This window comes from Pelophylax lessonae (assembly GCF_965119305.1).
Source record: "Pelophylax lessonae genome assembly, chromosome: 13".
NCBI classification, from domain to species: Eukaryota; Metazoa; Chordata; class Amphibia; order Anura; family Ranidae; genus Pelophylax; species Pelophylax lessonae.
The window spans coordinates 19825685-19850705 of record NC_138780.1 but is presented as its reverse complement, the minus strand read 5'-3'; the positions used below and the strand labels follow the sequence as shown (position 1 = coordinate 19850705).

General features: G+C 44.1%; 1 protein-coding gene across 1 annotated transcript in view; it reads right to left on the bottom strand.

The window, feature by feature from the left end:
• Positions 1–25021, bottom strand: part of LOC309569108 (uncharacterized protein) — a gene marked incomplete at both ends in the record, with an annotated part of 152652 nt that overhangs the window by 16804 nt on the left and 110827 nt on the right. The window contains 2 exons of the mRNA XM_082274872.1: positions 5851–6108; positions 8685–8933. Of these exons, the coding sequence (XP_082130998.1) occupies positions 5851–6108; positions 8685–8933 (507 nt within the window). The remainder of the gene's footprint in view (positions 1–5850; positions 6109–8684; positions 8934–25021) is intronic.

Below are 25021 nucleotides of genomic sequence, written 5' to 3'. Positions count from 1 at the left end.
AAAGGGGGGCAGTGTGTGCAGGAAGGGGGCAGTGTGTACAAGAAGGGGGTGTAGGGTTAAAGGGGGGGCAGTGTGTATAGGAAGGGGGCGTGGGGTTAAAGGGGGTGTAGAATAAAGGGGGGCAGTGTGTACAGAAAGGGGGTGTAGCATTAAACGGGGGCAGTGTGTACAGGAAGGGGGTGTAGCATTAAAGGGGGCATTATGGGCAAGAAGGGGGGCAATGTGTACATTTTTTTTCGGGGGGGGGGGGGTGCAAGCAGCTGGTCTTTCCTAGGATGCAAAATAGTCTAGCACAGGCCTTGCTAAGGGGTTAATCCTCCGCAATGTGTAAAAAGGCTTTATGATCCTGTATGCACAGATTCTCTTCCTCCTTCCACTGTCCCCTGATCATTTCCTGATAACACAGAGTCTATGGAGTCAGGCTGCACATGCTCAGTTCAGTGTGTATTGCTACAGAGGTTTTTTTTCCTTGGGAGAATACATGTGATCAGTACAGGGCTAATCAGCATTGTCCAGACAGAGGGCCAGGGGTCCTGCAGCCTCATAGGACAGTCATAAAACACCTCCTACAAGCTTTAACCATACACTGGTAGAAGTCACAAGACTGCTATATACAGAGATGTATAGTAACTAAGTAGAACTACTTCACTACTGTACTTAAGTACCCAAAGGCGGTATCTGTACTTTCCTAGAGTCAAATTTTTTTCTCCTACTTCCACTTTTACTTCACTACATTTTTTCGATGATTTCAATACTTCTACTCCGATATTTTTTTTTTGTGCTGCATAGTTACTCGTTACTATGATAAAATGACCACTGCCAGAACAGTAGATGGCAGGTTTCATGAAGCTCAAAACATGTGTATTATCAGCGCATACGAAAATAAATGCTACTGTATGTATAAATAAAAGCTGCATTTGAAATAATAAAAAACAATATGATGTTCAGAGCCGGTTCACACTGGGGCGACTGCCATAGATTAGCACAGGACCCGTTCTAATAGGAGCGACATAAGTCGCTCCGACTTAGAAAAAGGGTCCTGAGCTACTTTGGGGCGACCTGGAGCGACCTGCATTGACTTCAATGATATGAAGTCCGTGCATGCCGCTCCGAAGTCGCGGTGCGAGCTGTGCACCGTGACTTTACAGGTCGCCCGGCAAAGTCGGGTCACACCTGTGTGAACCGGCTCTAAAACTTTTGACTTCTTTCTTTGATAACTACATAACGCAGTACTTGTACTTTTACTTTCAGTACTTGAGCAGCAATTTTTTTTTCAAAACTACTGGTACTTTTACTTTCAGTACTTGAGTAGCAAAATTTTTAAAAAAACTATTTGCAATACTTAAGTACAAAAAATGTTGAATACTTTAGTACTTCTACTCAAGTCACTTTTTGATCGAGCACTTCCACTTCTACTCAAGTCACTTTTTGATCGAGCACTTGTACTTTTACTCAAGTATTATTATTATTATTATTATTATACAGGATTTATATAGCGCCAACAGTTTGCGCAGCGCTTTACAATGGGAGGGAAGACAATACAGTTACAATACAGTTCAAAACAGGAGGAACTAGAGGGCCCTGCTCGTTAGAGCTTACAATCTAGAAGGGAGGGTCAAGTGAAACAAAAGGCAATAACTGTTGGGGATGTGTTGATGGAGATACATTTGTTAGGTGTGGGTAGGATAGGCTTCTTTGAAAAGGAGGGTTTTCAGAGATCGCCTAAAAGCTAATAGAGTAGGAGATAATCGGACAGATAAGGGTAAGGAGTTCCATAGGATTGGAGAGGCTCTGGAAAAGTCCTGGAGGCGAGCATGGGAGGAGGTGACGAGGGGGCTAGAGAGCAGGAGGTTTTGAGAGGAACGAAGAGAGCAATTAGGTTGGTATTTTGAGACGAGGCTAGTGATGTAGCTGGGGGCTAAGCTGTGGATTGCTTTGTAAGATGTTGTTAGTATTTTGAATTTAATTCGTTGGGTGAGCGGAAGCCAGTGGAGGGCTTGACAGAGAGGAGCGGCGGACACTGAGCGATTGGTGAGGTGGATGAGTCTGGCGGCAGCATTCATGATGGATTGAAGGGGGAGGAGCCTGTGTATAGGTAAGCCAACAAGAAGGGAGTTGCAGTAGTCGAGGCGCGAGATTACCAGAGAGTGAACTAGGAGTTTTGTTGTGTCTTTGGTTAGGAAGGGGCGTATTTTGGAGATGTTGCGGAGGCTGAGGCGGCAAGATTTGGACAGCGATTGGATGTGGGGTTTAAAGGAGAGTTCAGAGTCCAGGACAACACCTAAGACCTTGGCATGCGGGGATGGGCTAATAGTAATGCCATCAATATTGACAAAGAAATCAGGGGAAGGGGCACGTGGTGGAGGAAAAATTATAAGCTCGGTTTTGGATGGGTTGAGTTTGAGGGAGTGGTGAGACATCCAGACTGATATATCTGATAGTAAATTAGTGATACGTGAGGAGACTGAGGGAGAGAGCTGAGGGGTGGATAGATAGATTTGGGTATCATCAGCGTAGAGATGGTATTGGAAGCCGTGGGAGGCTATCAGCTGACCCAGAGAGGAGGTGTAGATTGAAAATAGGAGGGGTCCAAGAACAGAGCCTTGGGGGACCCCAACAGAGAAGGGAAGAGGAGAGGAGGAAGTAGAATTGTACATAATGCTAAAGGTGCGGTTGGATAAGTAGGAAGATAACCAGTGAAGAGTACAGTCACGGAGACCAAAGGTGTGGAGTTTTTTGAGGAGGAGGGGATGGTCAACCGTATCAAAGGCAGCAGAAAGGTCCAGAAGTAGGAGTACAGAATAGTGTCCATTGGTTTTGGCCATTAGTAGATCGTTTGTCAGTTTTAGGAGAGCAGTTTCAGTGGAGTGTTGAGGCCGAAATCCGGACTGAAGGGGATCAAGGAGGCTATTCTGGGCAAGGTGGACGCACAGTCGGTTGTAGACTAGACGTTCGAGGAGTTTGGATGAGAAGGGGAGTAAGGAAATAGGGTGTAGGTTGTTCAGATCGGTTGGGTCCAGTGAGGGCTTTTTGAGTATGGGGCTGACTAGTGCATGTTTTAGAGAGTTGGGGAAGATGCCAGAGAGAGGGAGAGATTGAAGATGTGGGTTAGAGAATGTAGAATAGGGCCAGAAGGTGAACGTACGATTTGCGAGGGAACAGGATCCAGAGGGCAGGTGGTTAAGTGGACGTTAGCAAGTAGGTTAGCAACCTCATCTGTAGTGGCGGGGTTGAATGAGGGAAGTAATGATCGCACCTGTGGGCATGAAGCATAAGGCATGGAAGGTATCTGAACAGCGACGATCTCCATACGAATTGTATCAATCTTCTGTTTGAAGTGGTAGGCAATCTCCTGGGCAGTGAGTGAGTCGGTGGGAGGGGGTAGTGGAGGACGGAGTAGAGAGTTAAAGGTAGCGAAGAGTTGCCGGGGGCGTGATGACAGGCTGTTAATGAGAGTGATAAAATAGGTCTGTTTTGCAGTGTGGAGACTGGAATTGTATTTTTTGAGGGCAGATTTATATTGGTTGAAATCCTTCTGAGACCTAGTCTTACGCCATAGGCGCTCAAGAGCACGGCTATGCTTTTTCAGACTTCTAGTGTTTTCAGTTTGCCAAGGTTGAAGGGGTCGGGGCTTGATTCGGTGTGTGGTGAGGGGGGCCAGTGTGTCCAGGGAGGCTAAGAGTGAAGCGTTGTAGACAGAAGTGGCTAGGTTGGCGCAAGACAGGGGTGCGATTTTGTCATAGAGGTGGTCGGTAGCAGAGTAGAGAAGAGAAGGGTTGAGATGGCGTAGGTTTCTGCGGGTGACTGTACGGTAGTTGGAGGGAGAGGAGGCAGAGGAGCGGGAGAGAGTGAAACCAATAAGGTAGTGATCAGAGAGAGGGAAAGGATTGTTGGAAAGGTTGTACGGAGTGCATAGGTGGGAGAAGGCAAGGTCAAGGATATTGCCTTCAGAGTGAGTAGAGGCATGTATCCATTGCTTCAGGTCAAAGGAGGAGGTAAGACTGAGAAGTTTGGAAGTGGTAGGAGTGTTAATATTAATAGGGAAGTTGAAGTCGCCGAGAATGATTGTGGGGATTTCGGAAGAGAGAAAGTAGGGTAGCCAGGCAGAGAAGTCGTCAAGAAAGGTCGATACTGGTCCAGGGGGGCGGTAGATCACAGCTATCCTTAGAGAGACAGGGGAGAAAAGACGAATGCAGTGTACCTCAAATGAGGATAGTGACAGAGAGGGAGGCGGCTGAAGTACCTGAAAGGTGCTATGTGGGGCTAGAAGGATCCCAACACCCCCTCCCTTGCGTCCATTGGGTCTAGGGGAGTGAGTCCATAGAAGACCACCTTGGGATAGGGCAGCAGAAGACGCAGTGTCGGATTCATGAAGCCAGGTTTTCGGTGATGGCGAGTAGATTAAATGAGTTAGCGATGAAAAGGTCATGGAGAGAGGTGAGTTTGTTACAGACAGAGCGGGCGTTCCAGAGGGCACGAGAGAAAGGGAGTATGGGTATGGGTATGGGTATGGGTATGGGTTTCGAGTACTTTATACAACTCTGGCTATATACTGCTGATGAGAAAAGGTATGTAGCAGTTTATATTTACTAAAATAATTGCATTTCCATGTTCTGTGAACTGTGGGAGACTAGACATAGTGAATGCATGGTCCTGGGTTTAGTAATACTTTAACCTTTCATAGGCACTCTAGTCAAGAGGGATGACTATGTCTTTCCACCCCCCTCCCCTTTTCATAGAAGCTGTACTAAAGCTTCCATCAATGAAAAGTGCTCTATGAATGGAGGATGGGCGGGTTTGCTTTAATGAAAGATATAGTACAGCTTGTATGAATAGAGGAGGGGGGCTGAAAGCGCAGGACTCATGGTAAGTACCCATGACAGGTCCAGATGCTTTTTTTTACCCCTTTGGAAGATTACTGCTGCAGGTGTATGGGAGGGGGCAGAAGACAGAAGAATTCAACAAGGACAGCAGCCACCAGCACAAGGGACACATCTCAATAAATGTAAATACTGTTTGATTAAAAAAAAAAAAATTGCCAAACTTAGGTTATTAAAAAATTGCAGATGAAAGATCAGAAAAAAATCAGTTTTAAATGCTCATTTGCAGCACCTTTCCCTTCTGAAATCAATTTGTTATGGATTTTGCAAAAGGCCTTTGAACTTTCTAGAACAAAAAAAATGACTTCTCCAGAAACGTCTTTTGAAATTACTTCTCCTAGCACCAGGGCCGGGACAAGGGGTGGGCAGAAGGGACAGCTGCCCTGGGCACAGCGTACATTGTAGGGATGGGGCGCTGCAAGTTCCTCCTGCTATAAGGCTGACAAGAGTAGTGACGGTGGGGTCACTACTTCTGTCAGCTCAGCGCTGGAAGCGGCAAAGAGAGGAAGAGAAAGGTGGGAGGAGGTGCAGGCTGTGCTCTCTCCCCCTCCTCCACATAAGCTCACACATACCGTAATAAGGGGGGTGGAGTGTAATTTGTCATATTTGCCCTGGGCACTGGATGATCTTGTCCCGGCACTGCCTAGCACAGCCCCTTCCCTCCTCTTACAGGAGTGCCTCATGACTGTCTATGCTGGTCCAGCTCCTCCACCTCTTCTCACTACATATCAGTTTATGTAGCTGCTTGGGACTACATCCTATGGAATGACTGGTTCCAGTATGGCCACATGCTTGTCTCTCCATGGTTCTAGTGGTCAGTGGTCACATACAACAAATTTAACCTGTTGAGTGTGTGATGTTTGTGGAGAAGGAGTTCCAGCTCACACTGGTATGGGACAGATGACCGGCACCATAGTTATTCTTTATTAGTTACAGACAACACCATAGACACACAATGATGAGGACTTACCTCTGACATGTAGAGACACTTCATCCGTGTACATTACATATTCATCCCGGGATAATACTTTCTCACATCTGTATCTTCCAGACACATCATAGATTCCATAGCGAATTGGGATATAACGATCATCGGGTGATTTCAATATGACATTATCATCCTTGTAGTATATTGTGCTGCGTGCAGAATATTCAGGACGGCTGTGACACTTTATGTCTATGTCTCTTCCCGGATACACAAAGATTGGAGCCTGCAGGATAAGCGGACCTACAATACAAAATTATTATTATTAAGACAAGCAATCTTAACAAACTAATATAGCTCTGGAAGATTTTACCCCCCCCCCCCCCCCTTCATGACCAGGGTATTTTTTTTGCTTTTTGGCACTGCGCTACTTTAACTGACAATTGCGCGGTCATGCAAACAAATTTTATATCATTTTCTTCACGCAAATGTAAACATGTATTCTGCTACATGTTTTTACCATTATTACTTTTATTCAGTTTCAAAGTAAAAATTGAATCACTCCAGCCCCAGAAGGTTTTACTCCCTTCAGGACTAGGCCATTTTTTGCGATTCGGCACTGCAATGCTTTAACTGACGATTGCACGGTCGTACAACGCTGTACCCAGAAAAGATTGAGGTCTGTTTTTCTCCCACAAATAGTGCTTTCTTTTGGTGGTATTTGATCACCTGTGCGATTTTTATTTTTTGCGTTATAAACAAAAAAAGAACCACAATTTTGAAAGAAAAAAAATATTTTTTAATTTCTGCTATAAAACACTTCCAATAATTAAAAAAAAAAAAAAAAAATCGAATTATCTATTTCATCAGTTTAGGCCAATACACATTCTATTACATATTTTTGGTAAAAATAAAAAATCCTAATAAGTGTATATTGATAGATTTGCGCAAAAGTTATTGCGTCTACAAACTATGGGATTATTTTAAGGACTTTTTATTTTTTTTATTGTTTTTACTAGATATTAGTGATCGACCGATATCGTTTTTTTAGTGACGATACCGATACCAATATTTTGGTCATCGGATATCGGTATCGGCCAATGTTTTATTTTTCACAGGTACTGTTGTGAAGGGATCTGGGGGTCTAAAAGAACCCAAACCCCTCCTCTGCACTTAAAAGCTTTCATGACATCACTACCGGGTTTTTTACACAGAGACCCGATCAGAGCCGAACGGGTCTTCTCTTCGGTGGCTGTGCAGGTAGGATGCCCGAGTCTCCCGGTGGGACGGGAGACCCGGGCAAGCCACGGAAGGTGGCGGGGGGGGGGAGGTCCCCTCCCGCTCCTTGTAATGCTATGAATACTGAAATAATTAGCTCATAAAAGTTACAGATATCTATACCTTGAACTGACCCATCGGGGAACCAGGGGAAATAAACCAATGAATGTACACCATTTGAGATAAAGATACAGATCCATTCTAGCCAATTTTCCCATTTTCTGACTTTTATCAGAACACCCTCCAGTACATAAATAAAGTTTGTGGAAGACACTTATCTTCTCTCCTATTTTAATATTTCCTTCACACTAGTCTATATTGCCTTTCTACTAGTCCACGGTCAGTGTCACTGATATCTGATGTAATATATAATCCTATAGGTCTGTGATGCTTATAGAATTTTCCACAACTGACCAATGAACAATACTCTGACTGATATCTGATGTCATCTATAATCTGATAGGTCTGTGATGCTTACATAATTTTCCACAACTGACCGATGAAAAATACTCTCACTGATATCTGATGTAATCTATAATCCTATAGGTGTGTGATGATTATAGAATTTTCCACAACTGACCGATGAACAATACTCTCACTGATATCTGATGTAATCTATAATCCTATAGATGGATGATCTGTGATGCTTATAGAATTTTCCACAACTGAGTCTGACCAATGAACAATACTCTGACTGATATCTGATGTAATCTATAATCCTATAGGTCTGTGATGCTTATAGAATTTTCCACAACTGACCGATGAACAGTACTCTCACTGATATTTGATGTAAATAAAGAAATCTCTCCCTGCCTGAAACACGTACCTGGCCCTCCCTACACTGCTAGGAATGAATCACTCACTGGCGCTGCACTGTCTGATATGATTTTAAAGAAAGAAATCTCTCCCTGCCTGACACACGTTCCTGGCCCTCCCTACACTGCTAGCAATGTCTCTGCACTGTCTGACAAACTCCAAAAAAAGCTACTTTCTCCCTGCCTCACACGCATTCCTCTCCCTGTCTCCTCGCCTGCACAATGACACTACACGCTGCAGCTGCATGAGCAGCCCTTTATGTTGTGTGGGGCGTGTACTTGGCCCCTGAGCCATAGTTGGCTAAGGCAGACTGCCTTTAGTCCAATCATGGCAGAGATCCTTTGATTTGCCAAAGCATGAGGTCAGGGTGCATGCTTTGGCCAATCACATAACGTGCTGCATTGTGGGAATCTCAAATTTCCCGCAAAGAAGCACATTTGTTTGTCATTCGATGAACGATCAATGTTCGAGTCGATGTTAGCTTTGACTCGAACTCGAAGCTCATCCCTAGTCAGAGATCATTCTGTATAAATGTAATATAGTTTGGAATTTCAAATCTTGGGTAATGTTTTCTAATAGTTGTTCTTTGTTCAGACACTGATACCCTGTGAGCCTGTTCCCTTCCTGTAAATGCTTATTATTATCTTCTCTACTTATGATGTAGCCTATTTTATATTACAAAAAAGCAGTGTATGATGCTGCATGTTTTCGATTTTATGCTAATGGAATGAATGTGTAATACATTTCTTTGAATGAAATCTAAAGAAATTAACTGATCGGCTTACCATCACTGACTTCCAGGCTGAACGGTAAACTATCACCACGATCTGTCCGGCACTGGTAGATCCCACTGTGTCCAACCTGGGCAGATGTGATTTTGTAGGTCTGTCCTTCTCCCACTAATTTACTATTATGTATCCAGTGATAAGTCAAGAGATAGTTATATTCTTCATTGCAGGTCATTGTTATACTGTCTCCAGTAAGTAACCTGTTCCAGTTTGGTGTGAAGGTCACTGGAAAAGTCCTGGAATTTTCTGCAAGACATTATACAGAAATAGAAAAAAATACAATATCAAATTTATGGATTATGGATTATGGATCATTGTTATATTGAAATATTATAAGTAGAGTTGAGCGGACACCTGGATGTCCGTGTTCGGCGGGTTCGGCCGAACTTGAAAAAAAAAGTCCGGGTCCGTGACCCGGACTTTTTCCGAACTTTACCCGGACACCGAACCCCATTGAAGTCAATGGGGACCCAAACTTTCAGGCACTAAAATGGCTCTAAAAAAACAATGTAAAGGGCTAGAGTGCTGCAAATGGCAGCAAAATGTAGTTAAGAGCATGGCAAGTGCTCTGCAAACAAATGTGGATAGGGAAATAACTTAAAACAACAACAAAAAAAAGAAAACAATTTTCTTCATCTCTGAAGGAGGAGGCCCATATGGAGTAGGAGGGAGGTTGAGGTGGCGGTGGATGTGGTGGTGTAGGTGGAAGCGGCGGTGGAGGGGGACGAGGTAGCCAACACTGCTTTTTTTTGTAATTTGGCTGGGTAAGGCCGTTATCCATCTCTATTCTGCACAAGGTACAGACAAGTCCTGTGGGATCCATGCCTGGTTCATTTTAATGAATGTGAGCTTGTCCACATTGTCTCTGGACAGGCGGCTGCGTTTGTCTGTGATAACGCCCCCAGCCGTGCTAAATACACTTTAAAATAATACACTGGCTGCAGGGCACGCCAGCACCTCCAAGGCGTAAAGGGCAAGCTCAGGCCATGTTCCCAATTTGGAGACCCAGAAGTTGAAGGGGGCAGACCCGTCATTCACTACATGTAGGCGTGTGCACACATACTGCTCCACCATGTTGGTGAAATGCTGCCTCCTGCTAAGACGTTCCATATGAGCTGCTGGTGCTGCTGTTTGTTGTGGCGTGCTGACAAAGCTTTTCCACATTTCGGCCATGCTAACCCTGCCTTCTGAGGTGCTGACGGTGCCCTGGTTGCGTTGGCGACCTCTTCCTCCTCCTCCTCCTCTGCCTTGGCCTTGTGCTTCCACTGTGGCCCCGCTGTCAGGTGGGAATGCCAGCAGCATCGCGTCTACCAGCGTGCGCTTGTACTTGCGCATCTTGCGATCACGCTCCAGTGAGTGAATTAAGGACGGTACATTGTTCTTGTAACGGGGATCCAGCAGCGTGGCCACCCAGTAATCAGCACAAGTTAAAATGTGGGCAACTCGGCGGTCGTTGTGGAGACACTGCAGCATGTAATCGCTCATGTGTGCCAGGCTGCCCAGAGGCAACGAAAGGCTGTCCTCTGTGGGAGGTGTATCGTCCGTGTCCTCTGTATCCCCCCAGCCACGCACCAGTGATGGCCATGAGCTGGCCTGGGTGCCACACTGCTGTGAACATGGTTCCATCTCCTCCTCCATCTCCTCCTCATCCTCCAGAACTGTGCCCCTGCTGGACAATTGTGTACCTGGCTTTTGTGGGTGCAGGAACCCACCCTGGGAGCCACTTGTGAATGACTGCCCTAAAAGCCATGGAAATGATCCCTCTTCCTCCTCCTCCTCCTCCTCCTCCTCCTGAGCCACATCCTCTTCCATCATTGCCCGATGCGTTTTTTCAAGGAGGCATAGAAGTGGGATAGTTAAGCTGAAAACGGCCTCATCGGCACTGGCCATGTTGATGGAGTACTCAAAAAAGCGCAACAAAGCACACAGGTCTCGCATGGAGGCCCAGTTATTGGTGGTGAAGTGGTGCTGTTCCGCAGAGTGACTCACGCGTGCGTGCTGCAGCTGAAACTCCACTATGGCCTGCTGCTGCTCGCACAGTCTTTCCAGCATGTGCAAGGTGGAGTTCCACCTTGTGGGCACATCACATATGAGGCGGTGAGCGGGAAGGCCGAAGTTACGCTGCAGCGCTGACAGGCGAGCAGAAGCAGGGTGAGAACGCCGAAAGTGCGCACAGACGGCCTGTATTTTCTGCAGCAGCTCTGACATATCGGGGTAATTTTGAAGGAACCTCTGCACCACCAAATTCAGCACATGCGCCAGGCAAGGGATGTGCGTCAAACCGGCTAGGCCCAGAGCTGCTATGAGATTTCGCCCGTTATCACACACCACCATGCCGGGCTTGAGGCTCGCTGGCACCAACAACTAACTCATCGATCTGCTGTTCCATGCTCCTCCACAACTCATGCGCGGTGTGTGATTTTTCCCCCAAACATGCAAGTTTTAAAACTGCCTGCTGTCGTTTACCCCTGGCTTTGCTGAATTTGGTGGTGGTGTTACGCTGACCGGATGAGGAGGTGGCGGTAGAGGATGAGGAAGCGGAGTAGGAGGAGTTAGGAACAGGAGGCAAACTGAAGCGCCCTGCAATCCTCGGTGGTGGAAGGAGATGCGCCAAACAAATTGAAAGGGTGTATCTCACACGTACACATACAGACTATGCCGCAATTAAATTTTTTTCACCTGCATGGGTGTATATTGATTAGCGGAATAGAACAAAAGTATATAAAACGGTGTATCTCACACGTACAGACTAGGCTGCAATTGAATTATTTTCACCCGCATGGGTGTATATTGAATAGCGGAATAGAACAATAGTATCCAAAAGGGTGCATCTCACACGTACAGACTATGCCGCAATTTTATTTTTGTCACACGCATGGGTGTATATTGAATAGCGGAATAGAAAAATAGTATCCAAAAGGGTACATCTCACACGTATAGACTATGCCGCAATTAAATTTTTGTCACCTGCATGGGTGTATATTAAATAGCGGAATAGAACAAAAGTATATAAAAGGGTATATCTCACACGTACAGACTAGGCCGCAATTGAATTATTTTCACCCGCATGGGTGTATATTGAATAGAGGAATAGTTCATCCAGGAGGAAACTGCTTTGCAGGTTTTCTGGGAGTGCCCCTTTGCACAGAGCCTGTTTAGGGCCTTGGAACCTGAACTTAAGGACTTTGTACCACAGACTGCCATCACACACCTTGGTGTGCTAAATGGATTATTTGGTGGAACTTTTTCGCAAGAGGACATTGACAACGCCTGGAAGGTTCTGTGTTCCTTTAAGGACGCTTTATGGTGCGCCAAAAAGTGCCTTATCTACCAGCGAGAGAGGGTGTCCATTGAGGACTGTCGCAGAATGGTCCATAGTCTGCTCAGAGACTATAACCTAATGGATCTCATGGAGGAAGAGGAGGTCTAGCGATTTCCCCTTCCCCAACTCTCCCTTGTGTGTTTTTGTCCTTTCAATAAAGCTTCAGGCTTGCATTCTCCACCTCCCTTTCCCCCACTCTTTATTGTTTGTGTGTTTCACGTTTGCCTTTTTGTAATGTGGCGGTACACTTTATTTGCACACATAATCTGATTAGTAGGGTGTAGGTCATTGGGACTGTCCCTGAACATCTTGGGGGGGGGGGGGTATGGATATGGCCTTTTGGCTTGGTTCACCCACCTAGTACTTTGCCAGTGTAAGTACACCAGTCCCTGTCAGCAGCCTTGCGCCCCGGGGGATCAGGGTCAGGGGTGGGGGGTTGGGGGGTCTCTCTTCGGGAGAGCACCCCTGACCTAGTATTCGAGGTGGCTTCGGCTACCATGAAGAACGGGGTTCTGCCAGGCCTTCTGGCTAGGCAGATCATGGAAACCCTATGTCCCCGTCAGGAGACTTGCCAACCAGTAATCAGTACAAGTTAGAATGTGGGCAACTTGGCGGTCGTTGTGCAGACATTGCAGCATGTAATCGCTCATGTGTGCCAGGCTGCCCAGAGGCAATGAAAGGCTGCCCTCTTTGGAAGGTGTATCGTTTGTGTCCTCTGTATACGCCCAGCAACGCACCAGTGATGGCCACGAGCTGGCCTGGGTGCCACCCTGCTGTGAACATGGTTCCTCCTCCTCCTCCTCATCCATCATCAAGCAATTTTTCAAAAAGGTATACAAGTGGGATAGTAACACTGAGAACAGCGCCATAGGCACTGTCCATGTTGGTGGAGTACTCGAAACAGCGCAACAAGGCACACAGGTCCCGCATGGAAGCCCAGTTATTGGTGAAGTGGTGCTGTTCTGCAGAGCGACTCACACGTGTGTGCTGCAGCTGAACCTCCGCTATGGCCTGCTGCTGCTCGCACAGTCTTGCCAGCATGTGTCCGGGTGGAGTTCCACCTTGTGGGCACGTCACATATGAGGCGGTGAGCGGGAAAGCCGAAGTTACGCTGCAGCGCTGACAGGCGAGCAGAAGCAGGGTGAGAACGCCGAAAGTGTGCACAGACGGCCCGCACTTTCTGCAGCAGCTCTGACATATCGGGGTAATTTTTAAGGAACCTCTGCACCACCAAATTCAGCACATGCGCCAGGCAAGGGATGTGCGTCAAACCAGCTAGGGCCAGAGCTGCTATGAGATTTCGCCCGTTATCGCACACCACCAGGCCGGGCTTGAGGCTCGCTGGCACCAACAACTCATCGGTCTGCTGTTCCATGCTCCTCCACAACTCCTGCGCGGTGTGGGATTTTTTACCCAAACAGGCAAGTTTTAAAACTGCCTGCTGTCGTTTACCCCTGGCTGTGCTGAACTTTGTGGTGAAGGTGTTACGCTGACTGGATGAGGAGGCGGTAGAGGATGAGGAAGAGGAGTAGGAGGAGTTAGGAACAGGAGGCAAACTCAAGCACCCTGCAATCCTCGGCGGTGGAAGGAGATGCGCCAAACAAATTTAAAAGGTGTATTTCACACGTACCGATACAGACTATGCCGCAATTTAATTTTTTTCACCCCAAAAGGGTGTATATTGAATAGCGGAATAGAAAAAAGTATATAAAACGGTGTATCTCACACGTACCGATACAGACTATGCCGCAATTTAATTTTTTTTACCCCAAAAGGGTGTATATTGAATAGAGGAATAGAAAAAAGTATATAAAAAGGTGTATCTCACACGTACCAATACAGACTATGCCGCAATTTAATTTTTTTCACCTCAAAAGGGTGTATATTGAATAGCGGAATAGAAAAAAGTATATAAAACGGTGTATCTCACACGTACAAACACAGACTAGGCCCCAATTACAATTTTTTGTACCCTAAAGGCAGGATGAGGATGAGGAGTAGGAGGAGTTCGGAACAGGAGGCAAACTGAAGCGCCCTGCAATCCTCGGCGGTGGAAGATGCGCCCAAAAAATTTGAAAGGTGTATCTCACACGTACCGATACAGACTATGCCGCAATTTCATTTTTTTTACCCCAAAAGGAGGTATATTGAATAGCGGAATAGAAAAAAGTATATAAAACGGTGTATCTCACACGTACAAACACAGACTAGGCCCCGATTACAATTTTTTTGTCCTGTGTCTCCTATCTCTCCCTGCCTACTCTCTCCAGCCTGTCCCTAAAATGCTCAAATATCTTTCCCTGCCTACACTCCGACCTGTCCCTGCATTCTTTTCGGGCACAATGTTGTTTTTCCCTGTCTGTCCCTAATCAGCAGCAGCCAGCACCATTGTGTGTGCTCTCTCCCTACACTAGAGCAGACTGACGCACCTGCAGGGGCTCTAATAAGGAAAATTATAGGGTCTGCATCTCTTTAGATGTAATTTCCTATTGGGAGTATCTCACCAAAAATTATATTTTGGTTGCAGGTGATGCCTGAAATCTGACTTAGTGCAGACTTCTGAGAAAATCAGTGAGCCAATCACACAAGCAGGAAATTATGTTTCTTGGGGACTGTTCTGTACACATTTTGTGTACAGAGTGCCTCTAGGTTGTCATATTGCATTTTTGGCAGGGACCATGAACCAGGCAGAGACAGAAAAGGCAATTAAATCACACCTTTAATGCAACAGTAAAATTATACAAATCAGGAGCGTAGTCAAAAACAGGAGCCTTGGTTAGAAAATCAAAACAGGTAATCAAACGAGCTGGAACCAGGGAGCCAAGAATCAGCTTAGTTAGAAGACAAAGATCAGGATCAGGAACCAGAAAAATGTCAGCCAGGCAAAGTCCAACAGTAATGCACATTGGATATGTTGACCAAGGCGAGGGCACCAAAGGAATAGGCACAGCAGTTTAAAAAGCCAAAAAGGGGCAGGCTGTAGGCTAAACTAATGAGGCAGGTAATGGTAACCAGGTTAAACACTGTGGAAACAATTTGTGGCTGGTAATTATCAGACAGCTGAGCAGCAACCCCGACAGCCAAGATTAACTGAAGTATACTGAATTAGAAGGATATACAGTATATTACCAAAAGTATTTCGACACCTGCCTTTCCACACACATGATCTTTAATGACATCCCAGTCTTAGTCCGTAGGGTTCAATATTGAGTTGGCCCACCCTTTGCAGCTATAACAGCTTCAACTCTTCTGGGAAAGCTGTTCACAAGGTTTAGGAGTGTGTCTATGGGAATGTTTGACCATTCTTCCAGAAGCTCATTTGTGAGGTCAAGCACTGAAGTTGGAGAGAAGGCCTGGCTCACAGTTTCCACTCTAATTCATCCCAAAGGTGTCAGCGGGTCTGTGTTAGTGTGCCCTTGTAGATTCCCAGCTCAAATTTCCCCAGGGTGCGGAGTCTAAGCCCCAGCCTGATTCTTCACCAGGGCCCCTGATGGTGGGGATGGACTTGCAGCAGGCTGGAACCAGGTTGCAGCCCCCAGGTAGGCCCAGCTGAAGATGCGGAGACCGCTGGCATGTGCAGAGTAAACAGCAGACAAAAGGATATTCACAAGACAAGCCAAGGTCAGGACAGGCAGCAAGCAAACACAGATGGGAAAACGAAGCTGGGGTCGGTACACAGTGAATCAGATACGATAGCCTAGGGGTATACAAATGGGAGCTCAGAGAACAGTGAAGTTGCTCAAGCAAGGAGCAGTGCATTGAGCATGTGTATACATAGGGAAGCAAACAGGGAGGTGACCCAGGAAGTAATAGACAGGAAGAGAATATAACCCACAGTGGAGTAGGTGACACCCATAGGAGAACAGAGAAGCCAAACACCACATGTGAAAAGAAGCAAGATTGAAGCACTGCAGCAAGGAGGTAAGAGTATAGAAACAAAACTACAGGCTAACTTGTGACAAAGGGTGTTCTGTCAGGTTAAGGTCAGGACCCTGTACAGGCCAGTCAAGTTCCTCTACCCCAAACTTGCTCATCCAAAGCAAGGTCCATAAAAACATGGATGAGCGAGTTTAGGGTGGAGGAACTTGCTTAGCCTGCACAGAGTCCTGACCTCAACCTGATAGAACACCTTTGGGATGAATTAGAGCGGAGACTGCAAGCCAGGCTTTCTTGTACTTTATCAGTGCCTGACCTCACAAATAATCTTCTGGAAGAATGGTCAAACATTCCCATAGACACACTCCTAAACCTTGTGGACAGCCTTCCCAGAAGAGTTGAAGATGTTATGGCTGCAAAGGGTGGGCTAACTCGATGTTGAACCCTGCAGACTAAGACTGGGATGTCAGTTAAAGTTCATGTGCGTTTAAAGGCAGGCGTCCCAATACTTTAGGTAATATAGTGTATATCCTTTTGATTCAGTATACTTCAGTTAATCTTGGCTGTCGGGAGTTATTTGGCAAGCCCTGAAGACATCTGGAATGTGCCCCCTTCATAGTTGCCAACATTCGAAAAAAAATTCCATGGACACTTTGCAGCACAGCTATCAATTACTTACCACACCCACTTCCCTGAAGCTCTGCCCACTCTGCATAATTAATCTCCGCCTACTTATCATCAGATTATAGGGTCTACTCAATATAGAGAGAATTACAGGAAATGAAAAAGGGAATTTCAAACTTAAGGCCAAAGTAGCAGAGTTGGAATAATTCTCCCATTCAGCTGCACTACTTCTGCGTAACATTTATGGGCAGCCCAATTAAAGGGCGCTTACAAGGACAATGTAAATTACTCAGGACAGGCTCCTATTTCCCGGGACCGTCCAGGCAAAAACGGGACAGTTGGCAAGTATACCCCTTTTGAAGTGCTTGTGAACTTAGCAATACTGGCTTATTTGTACACATTTTATTGTAATCGAGCTTCAGTAACAGGAGGGGTTCTCATATAGCAGATGTTTGTATTTCAGAGTAAAGCAAGAGGTTATCTTCTCTTTTGTCCCCTCCCCCTCCTCTTCTGCCTATGATTGGTTGGTAATCAGATCATTTTAATTCACTGATCAGCATTTTGCAAATTACAAAACCTAAAGTCACTCGGCAGGATTTACCTGTATAGGAAATAGTGGTGTCAGCTCTGTACGTCTTAGTTATAGTAGTCCGGAATTGTTTGGAACATCTGTAGGTGGATGTCAGGTCTGTATATTTTACAGGCAGTAGATTATTGTTGGTGGCGGACTTCGGCATTGTCTGATTGTTCCTGTAGAATATTGTCTTTGTTGCCAGCTGATGAGGTGGACTGGAACATTGGAGAGATATGTTGTCACCTTCATATACATGGAGGGGAGCTTGAAGGATGACCGGACCTGAAACACAACATGAGATCTGTTATATCTGAGGATAGGATGACCCACCATTGATGGAAACATATCATTTTACATTGGGGGGGGGGGACTACAACTTCCATTGAATTTGGTGCACCTGGCAAGGCATTAATGTGTGTTTTAGATTTTCAGAAGGACTAGCACAACACTCTGACTAGACAAAGGACATGTGCGGTTAGTTTCGTTACGAATATAAATTTTTCGTTATTTGGATGTATCCGAATTTCCGAATTACAATAGTAACGAATCCAAAATAACGAAACACAATTTTGGACGAAATTCGAATTAGAATAGTTTTCAAATCAAATTCAAATAGTTTTCAAGTTCAAATTGTTTTCGTATGGAATTCAAATTTCCAAACAGAATAAAATAGAATAGAAAATAAAGAAATTAAACAGAAAAGACTATAATAGAATAGAAAAGAATAGAATACAAAAAAAAAATAAAAAATAAATAGAATAGAAAATAAAGGGATATAATAGAAAATAAAAGAATAGAACAGAAAAGAATATAGAAAACAAAATGTAAAAAATATACAAAATATACAAAACAAAATTGAATAGAAAATAAAAGAACAGAATAAAATAGAATTGAAAATAAAGGAACAGAATAGAACAGAATAAACAATAGAATAGAATGGAATAAAATAGAAAGAATATAACCATCTTCTGATATTCAAATTTTAAATAGAATAATTTTAAATTTGAATACAAGAGAAAAGAATAGAAAAGTAAAAAAGGAAGATAATAGATTAGATTAGAAAAGAATAGAATAGAATTACAAAAAAAAACACAATAGAATAGAATGAATATAACCATTTCCCAAAATTCAAATATAAATAACCTTGCATTTGAATAGAATAGAAAAGAATAAACTTGAATAAAAAAGGATAGAATAGAAAAGATTAAAAAAACAATAGGATAGAAAGAATGTAACCATCTTTCGAAATTCAAAATTCGAATAGAATAAATTTGAATAGATAGAAAAAAAAAGAAAAGAATAGAAAAAATATAACAATTTTCGAATTTCTAATAGAATAAATTTGTATTTTGAATAGAATAAATTTGAATTTCAAATAGAATAAATTCAAATTTGAATACAAGAGAAAAGAATAAAATAGAAAAAAAGGACTATAATAGATTAGATTAGAAAAGAATAGAATAGAATTACAAAAACAAAACCAAACAATAGAATAGATTGAATATAACAATTTCCCAAAATTCAAATATAATAACCTCACATTCAAATAGAATAGAAAAGAACAAACTAGAATAAAAAAGGATAGAATAGAAAAGATTAAAAAAAACAATAGGATAGAAAGAATGTAACCATCTTCCAAAATTCAAACTTCGAATAGAATAAATTTGAATAGATTAAAAAAAAAAGAAAAGAATAGAAAAAATATAACAATATTCAAATTTTGAATAGAATACATTTGTATTTTGAATAGACTAAATTTGAATTTTGACTAGAATAAATTTAAATTTGAATAGAATATAATAGAACAGAAAAGGATAGAACAGAAAATAAAAGAATAGAACAGAATAGAAAAAAAAAACAATAGAATAGAATGTAATAGAAAGAATATAAACATCTTCCAAAATTCAAATTTCGAATAGAATAAATTCCATTTGGAATGAAAATAGAATTGAGTTTGAATAGAATGTGATATCAAATCAATTAAAATCTTCTAAATTCAACCAAATTTGAAAACTTTGAATCAATTTGAATTTCAAATAAACAAAATGAATTCCAAAAGCGAATTAAACAAATTAAAAAAAATTAACTTAACAAATTTATGTAAATATTAAATCGAAATGAAAGGAAACTAATTTTTTCGTTCTGCACATATCTTCTAGATATAGTATTTATACCTATAATCTATGTGTATTCATCTGTATTTGTAGTCTTTGGTGCTTTGAAGTGGCAATTTGGCATTTTAGAATTCCTTGATTATAGTCATTTAAAGCGTTGGTTTATTGAAATAAATATTTGGTTTATTGAAATAAATACATTTAGTGTTATACTGTATATTAGTTAACAACTTTTAATACTTCTGTACTGCAAATAAAATTTAAATTATTAGCAGTTCAAACTACAATGTAAGCTTAAACTGTATCTAACACCTAAAACAAAATGTTAATATATTGCAGATTATCAATCCTTTGATGTTGTGACCACTTTAGAGTTAATGACCAGGCCATTTTTTGCGATTCGGCATTGCGTTAATTCAACGGGCAATTGCGCGGTCGTGCAATGCTGTACCCAAATAAAATTGATGTCCTTTTTTTCCCTCAAATAGAGCTTTCTGTTGGTGGTATTTTTTTTTTTTTGGGTTCTTTTTTTTGCACTATAAACAAAACAAAATTTAAAAAAAAAACAATATTTTTTACTTTCTGCTATAAAACATATCCAATAAAAAAAATAAATGTAAAAAATCAAATTTCTTTATTAATTGAGGCCAATATGTATTCTGCTACATATTTTTGGTAAAAAAACAAAAACAAAAAACAACCCAATAAGTGTATATTTGTTTGCTTTGCGCAAAAGTTATAGTGTCTACAAACTATTGGATAGATTCATGGAATTTTTATTTATTTTTTTACTAGTAATGGTGGTGTTTGGCGACTTTTAGTGGGACTGAGACATTGCGGCAGACAAATCGGACACTAATGTGACACTTTTAGGGGGACCAGTAACACCAATGCAGTGATCAGTGCTAAAAATATGCACTGTAACTGTACTAATGACACTGGCAGGGAAGGGGTTAACGTGTTATGTGAGGCATTTCTCCAGGAGGTAGGCTGGATTGTAATGATACTGCCGATGGTACAATATTTGTGTAGCACCCTCCAGTGTACAAAGTGGATAGGAAAATTAGCTGACTCGCTGTAGCTCAAGTGAGTCTGGGTAATTTCTGTGGGTTCAAATGTAGGTCAGGCTAGAGGACTCTACAGGTCAGGCTTCTGGCGCCTCCCTCTGAATTTAGAAACTACCAGAAAGTTCTGGAAGCTAGTGGGTGGAGGTGAGAGGGCTGTGTTCTGCATGTTTATGAGAATCTAACCAATCCCCAGGCAGGGGACCTAGCAAGGTGGTTGGATGGGCTCATAAATTTAGAAGAACCTGGCCAATAGGAGTTAGTGTCGGGTGGAAGATTGAGCGTTGACGCTGAAGTTGTGAGGCGACCTTGGAGATAGGGGGCTCTGACTTCAGGCTGGAGCTAAGGATGAGAAGCTGCAGAGGGATCTCCACTAGCATGCAGCAGGAGACCTGAACAGCAATCTATGCAAGCAGCAGGAGACCTGAATAGGGATGAGCTTTGAGTCGAACGTAAGTTTGACTTGAACATTGGCTGTTTGCTAGTTCGTCGAATGACGAACAAATGGGCTTCTTCGCAGGAACTTCGAGTTCCCACATTATCATGGACTCTGACCTCTGATTCCAACAGACTGCGAGCCAGGCCTTTTCCTCCAACATCAGTGCCTGACCTCACAAATGCGCTTCTATTAGAATGGTCAAACATTCCCATAGACACACTCCTAAACCTTGTGGACAGCCTTCCCAGAAGAGTTGAAGCTTTTATAGCTGGAAAGGGTGGGCCAACTCAATATTGAACCCTATGAACTAAGACTGGGATGCCATTAAAGTTCATGTGCGTGTAAAGGCAGGCGTCCTAATACTTTTGGCATTATAGTGTATCTCTCTGAGCCTTTTTATGCCCCGGAATATATAGATGTGACCTCAGTGTTGCTGACCCGTGTGAATAAAGCACTTTTGACCACCTTCACCACTTCTGGACGACCCACTGCATATATACTGCAGCAGGGCGGCCCAGCTGTGCAAACTCACTTACTTGTATGTCATTTCGTGCATACGATCTAGGGGACAGCTAAGCAGAAACACAGATCTCTCTTTTCATCCAGTGCATCCACTCCCCCCACAGTTAGAAAGCACTCCCTAGGAGCACACTTAACCCCTTGATCGCCCCTGGTGTTAACCCCTTACCTGCCAGTGTCATTTATACAGTAAGGCCCCTTTCATACGGGCACATCGCCCGACGGAGTCCGTTCTGCTCAGCGGGGGATAAATCTGCGGATCCCCGCTGAGCAGGCGGATGACAGCTGCGTCTCCGCTCTGTGTGCAGAGCTGGGGCTGTCAGATCCCCGCTGTCCTCTATGGGGAGATCGGATGAGAACTGACAGCCTGTCTGTTCTCATCCGATCTAATTCGATCCCATCCTCCAGACGGATGGAAAATAGGGTTTCCCTCCATCCGTATTTCACGGACAGGATCAGGTCGGATGGCAGCGGGATGTCTCCGCTGACACCCGCTGCCCCATAGGGATGCATGGAGCATCCGATCAGATCCGTCTAAAAAACTGAGAGGCGGATCGGATCGCCCCATGTGAAAAGGGGCCTAACTGCATTTTTTTTAGCACTGATTGTCGATTATACACTGATTGTGTATTGATGTCACTGGTCCCCAAAAAATGTCCCTTATTGTCAGATTTGTCCACCACAATGTCGCAGTCCTGCTAAAGTTGCCGCCATTACTAGCAAAAGCAATAAAAAGTGGATAAATCTATCCCATAGTTTGTAGACACTATAACTTTTGCGCAAACCAATCAATATACGCCTATTAGGATTTTTCTTTTACCAAAAACATGTAGCAGAATACATATTGGCCTAAATTGATGAAGAAATTTGATTTCTTTTTTATTGGCTGTGTTTAGTAGCAGAAAATAAAAAATATTGTTTGTTTTTTCTGTTTTTTTTTTTCAAAATTGTGGTTCTTTTTTTTATTTATAGCGCAAAAAAAAAAAAAAAATTGCACAGGTGATCAAATACCACCAAAAGAAAGGGGGGGGGGGGGGGGGAGACATCAATTTTATTTAGGTACAGGGTTGCACGACCGCGCAATTGTCAGCTAACATAACACAGTGCCAAATCGCAAAAAATGGCCTGGTCATTAAGGGGGGAAATCCTTTCCAGTCCAAGCGCTTCACTGTTAGTAGGTATTAGGGATAGACCGATTATCAGCAAGGCCGATATATCGGCAGCCGATATGTAGTGATGTCGCGAACCTAAAATTCGCCGTTCGCGAACGGCGAACGCGAACATCGGCAAATGTTCGCGAACCGGGCGAACAGCCATAGAGTTCAATAGGCAGGCGAATTTTAAAACACACAGGGACTCTTTCTGGCCACAATAGTGATGGAAAAGTTGTTTCAAGGGGACTAACACCTGGACTGTGGTATGCCGGAGGGGGATCCATGGCAAAACTCCCATGGAAAATTACGTAGTTGACGCAGAGTCGGGTTTTGATCCATAAAGGGCATAAATCCCCTAACATTCCTAAATTGTTTGGAATAACGTGCTTTAAAACATCCAGTGTGTGAATACGATCAGGTATGATGTTTTATCGGTCAAGTAGTGTAAGGGTTACGCCCGCTTCACAGTGACAGACCAAACTCTGACAGACCAAACTCCCCGTTTAACAGTCAGTCAGTCCATTTGCACAACCGCAAACTCCCCATTTGCACAAGGATGGATACCAAGCTAGCCATGTCCCGTTCCTTGTCCTCACTGACATCATTGAAGGTCTCTTCCTCCACCCAGCCACGTACAACACCAAGGGTCCCCGAAAGGTGAGAACAAGCCCCCTGGGACGCCTGCTGTGGCTGGTATTCCACCTCCTCAAAGCCACCTTCCTCCTCTGACTTCTCTTCTTCAGACTCCTCTCTCTGCGTTGCCACAGGTCCAGCAATTGACAACGACAAGGCTGCTTCTGGTGGTGATGGGGACCACAACTCTTCCTCTTCATGCTCATCTACAGCCTGATCCAGTACTCTTCGCAGGGCACGCTCCAGAAAAAACGCATATGGGATGAGGTCGATGATGTTGCCTTGGGTTCGACTGACCACCAGGGTTGTCACCTCCGCAAAAGGACGCATGAGCCTACAGCCGTTGTTCATGAGCATTCAGTAACGCGGCCAAAAAATACCCAGCTCCGCAGAAAGAATGAAAGAAAATGAATGTTTTTTCTATGAAAAATTATCCTGCGGATCGCTTTTGGTCTGTTCACAATGAAGCAACGACCTTATCATCTGGGGTGTGCCAACACACTCCTAGAGGTGATCACTTCATTGTGATACGCAAGCCCCTTCACCACGACAAGGTAACGATCACGAAAGGGAATTGACACATGTATGTGCCTTTTTTTTTGTTTTTTGTTTTTTTGCAACCACAGTGTAGCACCAGAGGCCAGAAAAATTAGGCATGTACACATGCATGAAAAAGTAGGTATTGTTGCAGCCGCTGCTGTAGCAGCGGCCTGAAAAATTTAGGTTTTCAAGGCAGAAAGTGCACTAAAACATTGCGGCTTGAACCGTAGTTGGTGGCGGAGACGTCACGTAAGTCATCCGGCATGCAGAGAATGATTAAATACAGCAGCGTGTGGACCATTTTTAGCCCAAGGCATCTCAGTCATCACCAGGCCTTTTTTAGTCAAATGCATCCCCCACTGTCAGTCCCTTCGGGATCCATGCCTCATTCATCTTAATAAACGTGAGGTAATCAAGACTTTTTTGACCTAGGCGACTTCTCTTCTCAGTGACAATACCTCCTGCTGCGCTGAAGGTCCTTTCTGACAGCACACTTGAAGTGGGGCAGGCCAGAAGTTCAATGGCAAATTGGGATAGCTCAGGCCACAGGTCAAGCCTGCACACCCAGTAGTCAAGGGGTTCATCGCTCCTCAGAGTGTCGATATCTGCAGTTAAGGCAAGGTAGTCTGCTGCCTGTCGGTCGAGTCGTTCTCTGAGGGTGGACCCCGAAGGGCTGTGGCGATGCATAGGACTAAAAAAGCTCCGCATGTCCTCCATCAACAAGACGTCTGTAAAGCGTCCTGTCCTTGCCGGCGTGGTTGTGGTGGTAGGAGGAGGATTACTTTCACCTCTTCCCCTGTTGGATTCCCGTTGTGCTGTGACATCACCCTTTTATGCTGTGTAAAGCATACTTTTCAACTTATTTTGTAGCTGCTGCATCCTTTGCGACTGCCGGTAATTGGGTAACATATCAGAGACTTTCTGCTTATACCGGGGGTCTAGTAGCGTGGCCACCCAGTACAGGTCGTTCTCCTTCAGCCTTTTTATACGAGGGTCCCTCAACAGGCATGACAGCATGAAAGACCCCATTTGCACAAGGTTGGATGCCGAGCTACTCATGTCCAATTCCTCGTCCTCACTGATGTCATTGAAGGTGTGTTCTTCCCCCCAGCCACGTACAACACCACGGGTACCAGATAGGTGACAACGAGCACCCTGGGATGCCTGCTGTGGTTGGTGTTCGTCCTCCTCAAAGCCACATTCCTCCTCTGACTCCTCTTCCTCAGACTCCTCTTCCAGTGTTGCCGCAGGTCCAGCAAGCGATGGTAAGGCTGTTTCTGGTGGTGGTGATGGTGACCACAACTCTACCTCTTCCTCTTCACGCTCATCTACGGCCTGATCCAGCACTCTTCGCAGGGCACGCTCCAGGAAAAAAACATATGGGATGATGTCGCTGATGGTGCCTTCGGTGCGACTCACTAGGTTTGTCACCTCCTCAAAAGGACGCATGAGCCTACAGGCATTGCGCATGAGCG